This window comes from Phyllostomus discolor, chromosome 4 (genome assembly GCF_004126475.2).
Source record: "Phyllostomus discolor isolate MPI-MPIP mPhyDis1 chromosome 4, mPhyDis1.pri.v3, whole genome shotgun sequence".
Taxonomy (NCBI): domain Eukaryota; kingdom Metazoa; phylum Chordata; class Mammalia; order Chiroptera; family Phyllostomidae; genus Phyllostomus; species Phyllostomus discolor.
This window is the reverse complement of record NC_040906.2, coordinates 173,428,389-173,443,175: the sequence shown is the minus strand read 5'-3', so window position 1 is coordinate 173,443,175 and position 14,787 is coordinate 173,428,389. Positions and strand designations below refer to the sequence as shown.

General features: G+C 35.8%; 1 protein-coding gene across 2 annotated transcripts in view; it reads left to right on the top strand.

Moving 5' to 3' along the window:
• The window catches only part of GOPC (golgi associated PDZ and coiled-coil motif containing), a 32,306-nt gene that overhangs the window by 12,117 nt on the left and 5,402 nt on the right, over window positions 1–14,787 (top strand). Inside the window, exons 2-8 of one of the 2 annotated variants that reach the window (XM_028510397.2) lie at window positions 1,784–1,948; window positions 2,756–2,779; window positions 5,961–6,136; window positions 7,445–7,610; window positions 10,457–10,552; window positions 11,740–11,904; window positions 14,069–14,249. In XM_028510397.2, the coding sequence (XP_028366198.1) occupies window positions 1,784–1,948; window positions 2,756–2,779; window positions 5,961–6,136; window positions 7,445–7,610; window positions 10,457–10,552; window positions 11,740–11,904; window positions 14,069–14,249 (973 nt within the window). The remainder of the gene's footprint in view (window positions 1–1,783; window positions 1,949–2,755; window positions 2,780–5,960; window positions 6,137–7,444; window positions 7,611–10,456; window positions 10,553–11,739; window positions 11,905–14,068; window positions 14,250–14,787) is intronic. The other variant, XM_028510398.2, reaches the window with a different exon arrangement.

Genomic DNA, 14,787 nt, shown 5'->3' with positions numbered 1-14,787 from the left:
CCTGTTGCCGACAATTTCCTTTCAGCATTGTAAAATGCTTAATTTTCATTTATAAACTTACCATAATAACATCATTTAGAAAGCTACAGTAGGGTGTTGTTGGTGTCTCTGTCTTTACCTCACCTGCAGATATTATTGTCACTAAATAATAATGTTACTAAAATGACACTGAGAGAAAATGTTCCCAAAGTTACATAGTGATGATGGTTGTACAGCTCTGTGAACATACTAAAAATCAGTGAATTAATTGTGCACTTTAAAAGAATGAATTTAATGGTGAATTATATCTCAGTAAAGCTGTTATTAAAAACAGAAATGTCTTTGAGAGCCTGGAGTTATTTCCTATCACACTGAATCTCAGTCGTGGTGTAATACCCAAAGCCATTCATCGTATACAGCCCACTCAGCTATTCAGCCTTGTCTAGTCTGTCAGTGTACAGCTCCTCTTGGTAGTCTCATCTCATTGACAATAACACCTTCGTATTCTACTAAGTGCTTTTGTGCATAAGATTAATAATCGTGTGAGAATAGTCAAGGCCATAGATGTGACTCTTATGTTAAAATTAGGGAGACAGAATGATTTGTCTGGAATCATGGGGCTAGTATTAGAAGTCATTTCAACGTAAAGATACTTACTGAGCATCTTTTGTGTACTAGGCACTGGTTGGTATAGTTGGGATATAGATATATGTCCCTCTGGTGCTTAGAGAATTTACCTGAATTGCTTCTCATCTCTCTCTGTCTCTGCTAGTCTTCTTCCCATCTCTAGTCTGTTTTATTGCTTCTACTTTGTCCTTGTTGTTTTCCTTCAAAGCCCTTCTAAACTCTGTCCTCACAAACCTTCTTTAAACCTTCCTTTACTTTGACTTCCTTGGGATCAGACTAATTCTAAATATATCTATTACTTGCCACATTTTTCTTACTTGATTTGCATGCATATTTATCACCTCATTGATAAGAAAGCATCTCAAGGACATAAATAATTATAATTTTAAAAGTATTTTTCACAATTTTGTTCTCATTGTGCCAGCATAGTTCTGGATTCATAGATGCTTAGTAAAATTATGTTGAATAAAAAACTAAGGCCTTGCCTTGATCTTTAATTCATTGTCTAGTGGGGAAGACCAAACACACACTCAAGACATATCTATCCTGTGCACTATTACAAAGCAGTGAATCAGTTGTGGAAAATGAAATATCTCAAATTAAATGGATAAGTGGTTCTGATGAGGTGTTCTGTTATGTTGTAACAGTTAACTGTAGCTTAAAGTTAATTCTGACCTTTAGACCTACTGTAGCTTTAGAAACTCACATTTTGGCACCAAAAGTAACTACTAGATAGAGAGAAGGCTGAATTGGGCCAGTGTTTTTCTGGGTGAATACAAGGTACCACTTATTGGCGTCTCTTCTGATATCAATGTTAGTTGACCACTATAGCACATACTGTCTCTACAGGATGATGAACTATCCCCTCCTGTGTATTTTCAATAACCTTGTAGATAAAGGTTGAACACCTTAAAGTAAGCAAAGTCAAGTGAAGTGGCATTCTATGTTATTAGAAGATGCTATTAACGGTAGAGTTCTCTTGTCACGCAGATGTCTTGTACTGTTGCTTTTATGTCAGCTTACATGGATGTCTTATAGCTCAGTCAGATATTGGTCTTCCAGTGTTCATCTGTTCATTTCAAAGGCAGTGTCCTATGTCATTCTTAAGTAATAATTATTAGGGTCAAAGTAAAGGAAAGGAGGCCTACTTAATGTTTTTTTATTGTTGCTTTATAAGGCACAGTTGGTGGATCTGAAATCTGAACTGACAGAGACCCAGGCAGAGAAAGTTGTGTTGGAGAAAGAAGTGCACGATCAGCTCTTACAGTTGCACTCGATTCAGCTTCAGCTCCATGCTAAAACTGGGCAAAGTGTCGACTCTGGCACCATTAAAGCAAAATTGGTAAGTAGTTTAGAGGGTAACATAGACTTACATGCATTTTAGAGGATGAAGGGACAATTTTTAGTGAGGCTTTTTAATTATAAAAGGCAGTGTGTGCACATTGTGGGAATTTTAGAAAATACAGGAAATGTAAAGATGAACATCATCCAAAATCTCATCGCCCAGAGGTGATCAGTGATGATATCAGTAACCAACAGATACTTAGAATAGGAAACTGTTTTTGGATTCCTCGATTTTGATGCCTTTTGAGTGCTTCTATCATTTTTGTGTGTGTTTTTTTTTCACTTCTTGCACATTGGCAAAATGTTTCCCTTTTAAGGACCTTTTTCATCGGGAAAACAAAAAAATATCGTTGGGGTGAGATTGGGTGAATAGGGAGGGTAGAGCAAGGGAGTCATGCCATTTTTGATCAAAAACTGCTGAATACTCAGTGTGGTGTGGGCAGGTGCACTTGTAAACTACCCATCACAAAATGGGCAAACATGTTGAGTCTTCAAAAAAATTTACTGAGGCTGAATGCATCCTCTCACAACAACACAAGCTGGTACCCTGAGGTGGATGGGTTCCTAGAACACTCACACTCACGTAGCAGAAGAAGGCTTGTCCTCTAGAAGATAATTCCAGGGTCTTGTTGGGTGCCCTCTCGTACAATTCCTGTTTATTGTTTATGGATTTGCATGTATATTCTAAGGAATTTTACCCAAATGATACTCAACATATGGAAATTTTCCCTGTATTGATTATACCACTAAATAAATTATTTGTTTGATGTTTTCTAATTATAAAACTTTTTTCTTGTATCTTAAGTCTGTCCCTTCTGTGGAGGAGCTGGTAAGTATGTTGTTTCTGTTTTGCTTTAATATGTCATGCTGAAGTGTTCTTGGTGTTTTATTTGCATATTACATGTTGTCACCTTGCATTTGAAAATGATGTTAATGATGGCAGTTTTTTAATGTGCCCAGTACCTGAAAAGTTAAGTGGATGGCCCATTGCACTCTTCTCACTACCTGCTGTTAGGGATTTGAATAGCTCTCATGCATGCAGAGTCTCTTACTCTCTCATGTGTGGGGGGTTCCTGTGCATATTACATTACATTTGATTTTCTGTTGTCAAAGAAAAAGAAAAGGATTTTTCTTGTGTTTGTGATTTGTAGCTATTATTTCCAGAGCTCATCAACTTTTGACATTTTCTGAGCCTGGTAACTTGTCCAAAAGAGCAATTGGTTTTCTCACTGGAGTGTTTTGAATATATATTAAGGAGGCCCAGCTTCCTCCTTCGCTGTTTGAATTCACTCCCAGAAAAAGAATGCATGTTGGTTTCTTATTCATCTACTGCATGTATTGTAACTTTTTAGGTGTCTTGAGAATAATTGTATGCCCGTAACTGAATTTTAAAACCCTTTACTAGAGATTATTTTTTAAAATAACAATTATATTTATATAATTGTTTATATAAATTCTTTTTTTAATATTTTATTTGTTTATTTTTAGAGAGGGAAAGGGAGGGAGAAAAACATCAATGTGTGGTTGCCTCTTGAGCACCCCCTACTGGCAGTAGAGACCTGGCTGGCAACCCAGGCATATGCCCTGACTGGAAATTGATTCAGCAACCCTTTGGTTCTCAGGCTGGCACTCAATCCACTGAGCCACATCAGCCAGGGCACAATATATAAATCCTTAGTATTTTTCCCATTATCCCAACCTAATCAGGTTCCAATTTGTCATGTGGCTTCACTTTTTTTTTAAAATACACAGTTTGGCTCTCTAAATACAAAATGAACTTGGTTATCACCTAGTAATAACAAACAGTTTAACTAAAAAAAATGTTTTTGTTTTCTTCATTAAATCTAAAAGTGATCAACTTCAATTTTTTTAGTCCCTTTTTTTTAAACTTTCATCTTAATTTCAAGTTTGAAAGTTTGTTAGATTCATTAGGGGTTTGAATCATTACAGCAAAGCAGTAACTTAATGTGTTTCTCAGATTTCATAAATTTTGTATAAATAACTCATTAGAGTAATTGTAAGTAGATAATTTTCAACATAAAGTTTAATTAGCCAGCAAACCAGCAAATTTTTGGTCTTCTAGGAACTCTTTTTCTGAAACAAATAGCATTAACTTCAAAAAATGCCATAAAGAGTTGTTCATGTTATCTATACTGTGGTTACTCTTAAAACTGATCCCTGGCCTTTTAAGAATAGGTCCTGAGATAAACTGACATATTCATAATTCCAAAGTTGTTAAAAAAGGAGTGTTCTAGATTGTTAGTTCTACAACTTCTTTAAAAGCAATATGTAGAAATTGTTCTACTAGTCATTTTTTAACAAAAGTTGAAAAAGCCTGCTGCTGATTAATCATTAATTATCCTTCTGTTTATCACATACCTAATAACAAATATTTTTAATCAAAGAAGTCATTCATTTTAACTTGTACATAATTTTTTAATTTTTAAGATTGTGGTACTCATTGTCTTGTATTTGAATATATTATATATTGATGTTTAAATATAGTACATGTTGATGTACTGTAGTCAGAACTACAGTTAAAACTATCAGTGTACTAGACTAAAGTGGTCGGTTAAATTAGTACCATACTATATTCCATGAATTGCTAAAGATTTGCTTAAATATCTCAACTTACATTAATACCCAGAATAAAAAAATAATAATCAGTACCCATACAATAGAAAATATCATTTGCCATTTGCTCAAGATAAACAATTTTTCCTGGTGCTACGATAGGTCTTTTAATCTCATAAAGGGCCATGGTAGTATAGTGAATTATATCTTCCATAGCTTATCAACAAATATAATTGTATTTTCACAGGCTTTATAGATTCCATTCTGTAAATCAGTAAAAGCTCTTCTACTTAGGATAGATGAAAGTTTTTATCATTTGGAATTTATTTTCTGATAGAAAAATAACACTTAAAATATCTCTTAGGGTCCTTATCAACTCTCAGAAGGGTTTTGTTTGGCCACCCAGTTTGTGTGTGTGCGACTTTGAATTTCACTGCCTTTAGGCAAGATTTTTTGCCTTCAGTTTTCCGCCCTTTGTCTTGTGCCTGCCTGTCTGCTCTGTGCTTGGACCCTGAGGGCATTTGCATTTGTACATACCGTACTCCACACTTTTAAGATAAATTGAACATTGTTTCTCACATGTGAGAAACATGTTTTGATAAAAATTTGATGGCGAAGACCTTGAGGGTATATTCTCTGGCTAACACCTGTAAATTCACACATATGAACTATTGACCAAGTGGAGCATAGGATGACATCTTTTTATGAGAGCTAAAAATGGATATGCGCCCTTCTGTTAGCAGGCAAGTGAGGCCAGTATTTTCCTCAGAAAACAGTTCTTCGGTTACTTTCACATATGGACAAATAAATGAGCCAGATCCCAGAATTCAGTTATAATCTACACCATAGATACTCTTATCTATAGAAATTTTTAATGTGTGAATCTTTTAATGCAGCTGTTACCAGCATTTCTTCATGACCATGAAATGTTTTCTTTTAGCTAGAATATCTGTTTTAATCTAAAGCATTGTAAGTTTCTTGTAGTCCTCTAAGCTAGATTAGCTGTAGAACTTATCTCTATGTAACTGACTGGTTTGGACTGGCTTTACAGAATTATTGCATAAAAATTAATCAAATATGGGCACAATCACCAGAGGGACTGTTTTATGTTAGTCTAGTTTCTTGAGTCATTTTTAGAAAATAGCGTATTCAATTATCCATTGAAGCCACTCCTGTTAGTACATGATGACACAGGCGTGAAGTAGACCCCTTCCTTCTCTTGGTACTCTCCTGGAAGTGGCCCACCACCTTCTGGTACTAGTTTAAAAGAACTTGATCCAAGTCTTTGTTTTCTTATTGTATAGGAGTAAAGTAATTTTATGATATCCTTTCCTTGTGAATATTTAGAGTGTGCTTTTGTGTGTTTTAAGGAACATGGTTTCTTGTAGAGCCTTAAAAATATTTTCATTACATTATGTTTTTGTAAAAAATAATAGGAGAGAGAACTTGAAGCAAACAAAAAAGAAAAAATGAAAGAAGCTCAACTTGAAGCCGAAGTGAAGTTGCTGAGAAAAGAGAACGAAGCCCTCCGCAGACACATAGCTGTTCTCCAGGGAGAGGTGTATGGGGCGAGGCTGGCTGCCAAGTACTTAGACAAGGAGCTGGCGGGAAGGTGTGTAAAAATGGGTGGCCTTGTACTCTCAGGTGACGAGTGGTATTTGATGAGGTTGACTTCTGCCTCATGGTAAAGGAAATGTTAATCTTTGCCCTAAGAGTTATTTTATAGTTGGTTACAGCTTACTGTTGTTAACTTAATGTTGATGACCTTATATATTGCAGATTTATTTAGCCATACTAGAGAAATGTTTTTGGTGTGCATACACAGAGACAGACACACCGATGGTAATTTACTGTGAAATGCAGACACTCTGCCGCTGCACGTGTCAGCCACTTTCTGCCTCAATATCACAACAGATCATGCTCACATGTACAGCACAGTTTCCATAAAGAGTTCTTTCTGTGGTCACTGAAATCCGATCTTTCTTGCCCCTTAGCAATATGTTGGAATAAAGTGATACCACAATAATACAGAGTTTTGCTTGCATTAAATTTTCACAACGAATTATTCACAAACTTCAGTGATATGTTATGGGTACTAAATAATTTTCTGCTCATTGTCTTCATGTTACATTAGAAAGGATGTGGAGCAAATAAAAATAATTTATATCATCTTGAAGTACACATTTTCTATTAACTTAGCACATTTAAATAATCATTTTTGAAAAAGAAATGTTATTAGAAGAAATGTTTTTATATAGTTAGCCTCATCTGAAGACTAGGTTAAATAGCATCTGAATTCACTGTGGCCAAGTAGCTCAGTTGGTTAGAGCATCATCATGTATACCAAAAGGTTGTGGGTTCAGTTCCCAGTCAGGGCACATACCTAGGGTGCAGGTTTGATCCCTGGTCGAGGTGTGTATGGGAGACAAATGATCGGTGTCTGTCTGTCTGTCTGTCTCTCCATCTCCCCCATTCTCCCTCCTTCCTTCCCTCCCTCCCTCCCCACTCTTCTCTCTCCCCCTTCCTTTCTCTCTGAAATCAATAAACAACCTTAGGTGAGGATTTAAAACAAAAACAATATCTGAGTTTGATGGCCTACCTTGACTGTATGCAAGAAATTAAAAACATGTTAATTGACATTGGTCTCATAAATTATTTCTTTGATGCATTTGAATTAAGCATATGACTAAAAAAAGATCTTATTTATGTACTTTAAACTGATTTCCTCTTGAAGACATCTGTTCTTTTCAGAATTTTCATAGCTTTTTAAGTCTGAGGAACATTGGGAGTTTCTTGAGTATTATTTTTATTACCAACTTATATCTTTGCAAAAGCTATAATGTTTAGTAATTCTTTTGAATTTTCTCTGTAGTGTGCATAAGGAAAAACTAACAGAATTAACTCTTTTCACCATATGAAGGGTCCAACAAATACAATTATTAGGACGAGACATGAAGGGACCTGCTCATGATAAACTTTGGAACCAGCTGGAAGCTGAAATACATCTGCATCGTCACAAAACTGTCATCAGAGCCTGCAGAGGACGGAACGACTTGAAACGACCGATGCAGGCACCACCGGGCCATGTATGTTTGCTTTGCCTCTGTTTCCCTCTCAGCTGCTTCCTCCTTTCTCTAATCGGAAGTTCTTTTCATGTTTTTCTTCTGTTAGTATTTAAGACCTTAATTTAGAAGGTGAAAGTGGGCTCAAACTTATTTAAAACAGATAAATATTTAAAGTTTTAATAACCCATAGCTCTTTATGGACTTGGTAATGACCTGAAAGTGATATTTCTGAAGATAGCGAACTATTGCTCAGAAATACACATTGCTAGTACTTTGGCTCATATTTCAAAATTTTCCTGGATCGTGATTAGGCATGAATTTGTTTTAAATTTGCTTTAAGCTTAGCAGTGTGTAGTCATATCGCTAAATTGCAACATTTTTTAGGTAGTTGATTAAGGCAATTTTGGGAAACTTGATTCAATGTCAGTTCTGGCATGGCTCAGTTGGGTGTTGTCCTGCAAAGCAAAAGGTTTCCGGCTCAATTCCTGGTCAGGGCACATGCCTGAATTGCAGATGCAGTTCCTAGTTGGGGCAAGTGCAAGAGCCAGCTGGTCGAAGTTTCTCACATCAGTGTTTCTCTTCCTCTCTTTCTTCCCCCATCCTCCTCTCTCTAAAAGTAAATAAAATCATTTTTAAAAAATGTAGGCTGTGAACTAATACTTGTACCTGTTTGTTCTTGAATTAAGATGGAATTTGGTATCTGAGTCTGTGTCTGATTTTCTCCTTTCTTAGCCACCATGTACAGGTGTATTTATTTCTATCTGGGTAAATCTGTATCAAATTTCATTACAACAGCTGTCTGATAATACAGACCTTAATGTGATAAGAGCATGTCAAACTCCTACCTAGTGGATCACATACCTTAGCACCAGATAAAGCGTGGCCTAAGTAAAATTATTTGTTGGATTTAGTAATGCAAGGAGTATTATAAGAAGAATTGATATGTACATGGATTTGGTGGGAGAGGAGTGGGGATAGCAACAAACACGTACACCCTTGTCTTCTCTGGGACATCGGTGGTCCCTATTAACTTCTAAGCAGTGGCCAAATGAGAAAAGTTATTTTATGCTAAATAAAGGTGTTTGAACTTTAACCCAGTAATCATGGGATTTTAAAATAAAATAGTGGATTTAATAAGATTTAACATTTTTTGACAGTTTGATATAGTAAAGAGGATGTTATTGGAAGAGGGTCTAATTGCAGGTGAGGAGATACCTTAGAAAGATACCATACTGTTCTGAGGAGGAAGTGGCGAGAACCGGGCAAGTGCATTTGAGAGGCAGGGCAGGTTTGACAGAATTAGAGTCGAGGGGACTTGGAGAGTCCAGGGACTTGCTTTTGGTTAAGTGGGTGAGTGAGAAGGGAGACAATAGGTTTTTGATTTGGGCAACCAAGTGAGTTGATGGCATTCATTTATAAAGCAAATACAGGAAAAGGAGGGTTTGGGGGAAAGATGAGATCAGTTTTAGACATGTAGTGTACGAGGTGCCAGTGGATAGGCAAGCTATATCCAATTGGATAAATGACTCTGGAATTCAGGAGAGATGGCTCGAGTTAAAGAAATATTAGGCACATCATTCATCTATTTATAATTGGAACTATGGAATTGATTAAGTCACACAGGGAACGTATATTTAAGGTAAAAAGAATTAGAGGGCAAGGATGGAAAGAAACCTTTGTGGAGTGAGGGAAGGAAATGGAGATGGATTACCTAAGGAAGAAGCCTGAGAGGGAGCTGCAGATACAGGCCGTCTAGGAAAGTAGTGTAATAGAAACCAAAGGAAAGAGAGGGTTTCAAGGAGCAGTTAATGAACAGTATCAACTTTCTGAAGGTTTAAATTGCATAGTGACTGAAAAGTGTTTGTTGGATGTAGCCATTTTGGTTACCAGTTACTGTAGAGAAGACAATTTAGTTGAGCGAGTTAGGGCAAAACCCTAATTACAGTGGGTGGAGTAGTGAATGTGGGAGGCCAGCGGGTAGGTAGGTAAGGATTAATGCTGTGAAGGTTCAGGAAGGATGGAGGGGGATGGTAGCTGAAGACAATAGTAAGTGATTGAAGGGTTTCGTTTTGTTTTGTGTTTGTACATGGTCAGTATTTTAAATCTGGAAGAGGCTTGGAGTTTTAGTTGATGTGCTGACTAGGAAAGAGCTTAGTAGAGAGGAAAAGAGAAAAGGTATCAGAGAAGGAATTATTAGTGGAGCAAGGTTCTTTATTTAAAAGATGGACTTTGGAGCTCAAAGGAATGAAAAATTAATGAATGATCCAATTAGTAATTTGTTTTCCAGTTCTACAAATCAGTTAAAATGGATATAGATCTTGATGGTTTTTTCCAGTGAAGATAAACAATTACCACTTTTATTTCTTAATTTGTTTATCAGTTAATTCCTGGCAATATTCTTTTATAATGTCCTACAATTTAAAAAGAGATTTATCAGTGTTACAGAATTTGACGAAAGGGTAAGAAAATCGACTATACAGTCTGTTATATTAACAAAACAACTATTTTCATTTATCTATAATTACTTTAACACTATACTGTGTATCCATTACAGCAGGGGTATCAAACTCATTTTCATGGGGGGCCATATCAGCCTCACAGTTGCCTTCAAAGGGCTGAATGGAATTTCAACTCCTTAATAGTTAAGGAGTAGTTACATTTACACAGTCCTAAAATTATTTGGGCCCTTTGAAGGCAACCACAAGGCTGCTGTGGCCCCCGGTGAAAATGAGTTTGACACCCCTGCATTACAGGAAATTAATAAAGATTTCTTTATTTAATAAAAGCAGGTCATATGGCATGGGTTTACTCTATGTGTTGTATTATTTATGTAATACTAATTTCTTTTCTTTTTTCCCCCCAATAAGGATCAAGACTCTTTAAAGAAAAGCCAAGGTGTTGGTCCGATTAGAAAAGTTCTCCTCCTTAAGGAAGACCATGAAGGCCTTGGCATTTCAATAACAGTAAGAAGCAGTGTGTCGGTCCCCTTCCCCACAGTTGTCTGGTGTGGTCATGCTCCTTCACTGGACAGTATTTTAAATATATTTGCTGTAGAACTAAACTTATCCCCATGGGCACCCTTTTTGTGTAAAGTTCTTTGTGTTTGTTTTTTGGTATTGTAAATCTTCCTATTAACTGTTAAGTACACCTTTAGTAAACAGAGTTAAACATTTTCATTATGACTCAGGTCTGTACTATATCCTGTGATGCTTCTAATGTTCTAATGGCCTTTGGGAATGGATATGACCATTTTCTTCTGTGTTAAATGGCTCCAGGTTATATTGTTTTTTTTTCTCTAGAGTATGTGTTATCTCTTTCTTGTTTCATTTGTTTGTTGTCAGATTTAACTGGCTCTTGGGTCAAAATAGTCCTCCTTTTTAAGACTAAGCGATTCCTTTACAAAGAGTTGTCTTGGGCAACATCCCTGATAGCAGTCTGCTATAAAATACATATATTTGGAGTTCTTTTGCTGTTATCCAGTGCTTTGTTCCAGATGAATAAATAAGGCGGTTTTACACTAATTTTCATTTTGTAATTCTTAAGCACTGTATAAGCTCATTTTATATCTGGTATTGCTTAATGTAAAAATGTTTCTTATAATGAAAATTTTATACAGTGGAGAAATCAGATACACAAATGACTATGATACAAGCTGGAAAGTGACATGTACCAATAACTGCATTTCATTAATTCTGTGTTGCATATTTTTTCACATTTAATATATCTGAAACTGAGATTCATCTTATGATCTTAGAATTGTTTTTGTGGTACATGGAGAAGACAGGGTTTTTTTTTTCTTTTTTACCATTTATAGTGATTTAGACTTGATAAAATCTAATAGTGCTGTAGACTGCTAATACATGAAATATTTGTGTTTAAGAGTTTAGTGATTATAGTTGTTTTGACTCTAAAATGCTTTGTAAAAAAGCATGTGTATGTCATTCATTTTTACTAGGAAGTAACCCTTTGATATTCATAATAATTTACTTATCATTACTTAAGCATCGAATAAGATTTCACTCGGCATTTAGAGACAGTGTGTAGGGTGTTTATGAAATATATTTTTAAGAAAATTTGTTGTTAGAATAGCCTGTGATTATACAAAGAGTAGACTAATTTATTGCCTTTGTTTTGTTGTGCTTGTTGTTAGGGTGGGAAAGAACATGGTGTTCCAATCCTCATTTCTGAGATCCACCCAGGGCAACCTGCCGATAGATGTGGCGGGCTACACGTTGGAGATGCGATTTTGGCAGTTAACGGAGTTAACCTAAGGGACACAAAGCATAAAGAAGCTGTGACCATTCTTTCCCAGCAGGTAACTTGCCTTTATGAAATTAAAATTATATCTATCCATTGGTTCTTTTTGAATCTCTTGAATATTTTATACTTCCCCAGGAGATTACTCAAGTAGTCAAGTGTTTCTGTATAGATCCTAGTTTTTGTTTTTGTTTTTGACTTGGGGCTTTTAGAGAAGACATTCAGCCAGATTTACTGAAAGAGGAGATTTGATTTGCCCCTTTCCACAGCTGCATAACTTTGAGCAGGTCAAGTCTTCTGTGCTGCGGTGCCACAGTGTCCCCGTCGGAGAGTTGTAGGGTCAAGGACGTGAACACGTTACAAAGTGCTCAGAACAGGACCTGACACTAGAGAGCACAGCACCGTCAATGACTAAAACACTATGTAAATATAAGGTATTATTAAAAAATGATGCCAGAAAGTGGATTTATTTTATAGTCATAAATGTTAAAACTAAAAAGATCCTTAAAAGTCATTTAGCCCAGCCCTCTTATTTAAAACAAGTAAACTAAGGTGCATAGAGAAATATAGTATTTGTTCAAAATTTCAGGCAAGTAAATGATAGAGTTGGGATTTATATACAGAAGTCGTATTTATTATTCCATGTATTTAAGATTTATTTTTTGTTTAAGATTAGGGCTGAGGTAATTAAAGAGGCATTGGTAGGATTTTGAGATGTTTGTTGTATCATAAGTGTGATGTGCGAATGTAGCTTTGAATCTCAGAATTGAAAATGAATTTATAGCTCATTTGCTTCAACTCCACACGATCTATAAACCTCTAATTTAATTGTATTAAAGGACTTGGTAAAGCAGTCCTTTCTATTGTGGTGCACTGATGATTTTTAGAAAGATTGTTTCTCATATTAAGCCTAAAACCTGTGTCTCTGTGACAGCTACCCACAGACCTAATCCTGTTTTCTCAAACTTTACTGAATTACCACTGTACTATCATCCACCTGTCTCCCCAAAGTGGTATTCGCAGAACATATTCTCATAAGGGAGAGCTAAGAATGCAGCTCTGGTATCTTCAAGTTAGGGTTCTCGCAGCCCAGCTTGGCTGCCATCCAGTAGCATGAGGGTGGGGTGCACGGCAGCTGTGCTGGAGGAGATACGGATAGGCAGTCATAAAGTTTTAAGGAAATGCTAAGCATGTATTAAAATTCTGAAACAACCTTAAACTGCTGGGAAAAGAGGAGTATCAAAGAGACTAACTTAGTGAGCAGCAGTAAAAAAATGACATGCTTTCTTTTGAGCAGAGGCAGGCCATAATTTTCAGAGAGTTGCAGATCCCAGACTCATGTGTATTGATTGTAGTCTCTAATTAAATGACAGTTATAGCTTGGAATTTTCTTTACCATAAAATAATCTGTAACTTTTTACTTGGACATAAAGTTGTTATTAAAGAATAATTATAAAATTATACATTTAGTCTAGGCTTTAAAAAAGAGCAAGGACTTTAGAGTCATATTTCTGTTATTCTATTTTACTTATTCATCATATTGGAAGTTATCTGCTTTCTCCAGGACTTTCTCAAGTTCCTCATTCATCTACAAGGGACTACAATAGTGCTATTCTTAGGATTCAGGATATCATTTTGCACAATAAATATAGTGATTACTATTATTACTGAACAGAACACCTTGATTAAACACTATGTTTGGTACTCAGTGAAAGTTAAGAAGAGGTTCAAGACCTAGTCAGTAAGAAACAAGAAGTCATTGTATAGTGGTTTCTTGAATTAGTCAAGGAAAAGTTTGCGTGAAAAGTTTGCTTTTAGGTACAAATTTATTTAATATCTGATTATTTAGATGAATTTGCTGAATTGCTATGTAAAACACAAAATGGCAAAATAACTTCAACTGAACATTTGTTCCAGATTTCTATAAATTAAATAGTTAAGCATCCTTTTCTGAGGTTTATTAGCAAAAATATTGTCATCAGTAGAAAGAACTACTGTGATATTAAAAAGAAATTACAGAGACAATTCAAGGCATTGGTCTGCACACAGTGGCCTCTGAGTTGCCTTCCACCCTTTGAGATTCTAGAATGCCATTATCTGTTGTCTTGAAAGGAAGCTACATCTGAGGTCTGACTACTGCTCCTCATCTTATCCCCCCACCCCATCCTTTTTAAATTATATTCATAGTAACTTGACTTCCTCATTTTCTCCCCCCATTTTAGAGAGGAGAGATTGAATTTGAAGTTGTTTATGTGGCTCCCGAAGTGGATTCTGACGATGAAAATGTGGAGTATGAAGATGAGAGTGGACATCGTTACCGTTTGTACCTTGACGAGTTAGAGGGAGCTGGTAATCCTGGTTCTAGTTGCAAAGGCCCAAGTGGGGAAATCAAAGTGTTACAAGGTAAAAATCACTCTGAAAGTTATTAATGTATTTATTAGCAAAATTTTAAAATCTGAAAGCCTAAGCTGTTCTTTGGTAACACTTTCAATAATGGGGAAACCATCATTAACTGAACGAATAGCTCTCCCTTGCTTATAGTTTTATTGTAACCAGTAACTGTACCAAAATTTTATTTACATAGAAGTTCTTCTAGATTCATCTTGGACCTTAAGACAAGAACATTACCAGTTACTATATTACAAGTGTTCCTTAAAAAATATATACAATTTTAAGTTTTCTAACTCAGAAGCAAAGACCAAAATGCCTGTTAGATTAAGTGTATCTTAATATCATCTATCTGTCTTAATGTAAATTCTTCTCTCAATGAAATGAGTAAACTGTTGTCTTATTACTGCTATTAGAATCGGGATGTGTAATCTTGAGGATTTTTGGTTTAGTTTCTTTGCTGTCATTTAGTCATCTTAAAGAAAGATTCTAACAGTTTCTTTTCCTTAATAGAGTGGTTCTTAAATTATGATCCAGGGATCTCTGGGGGTCG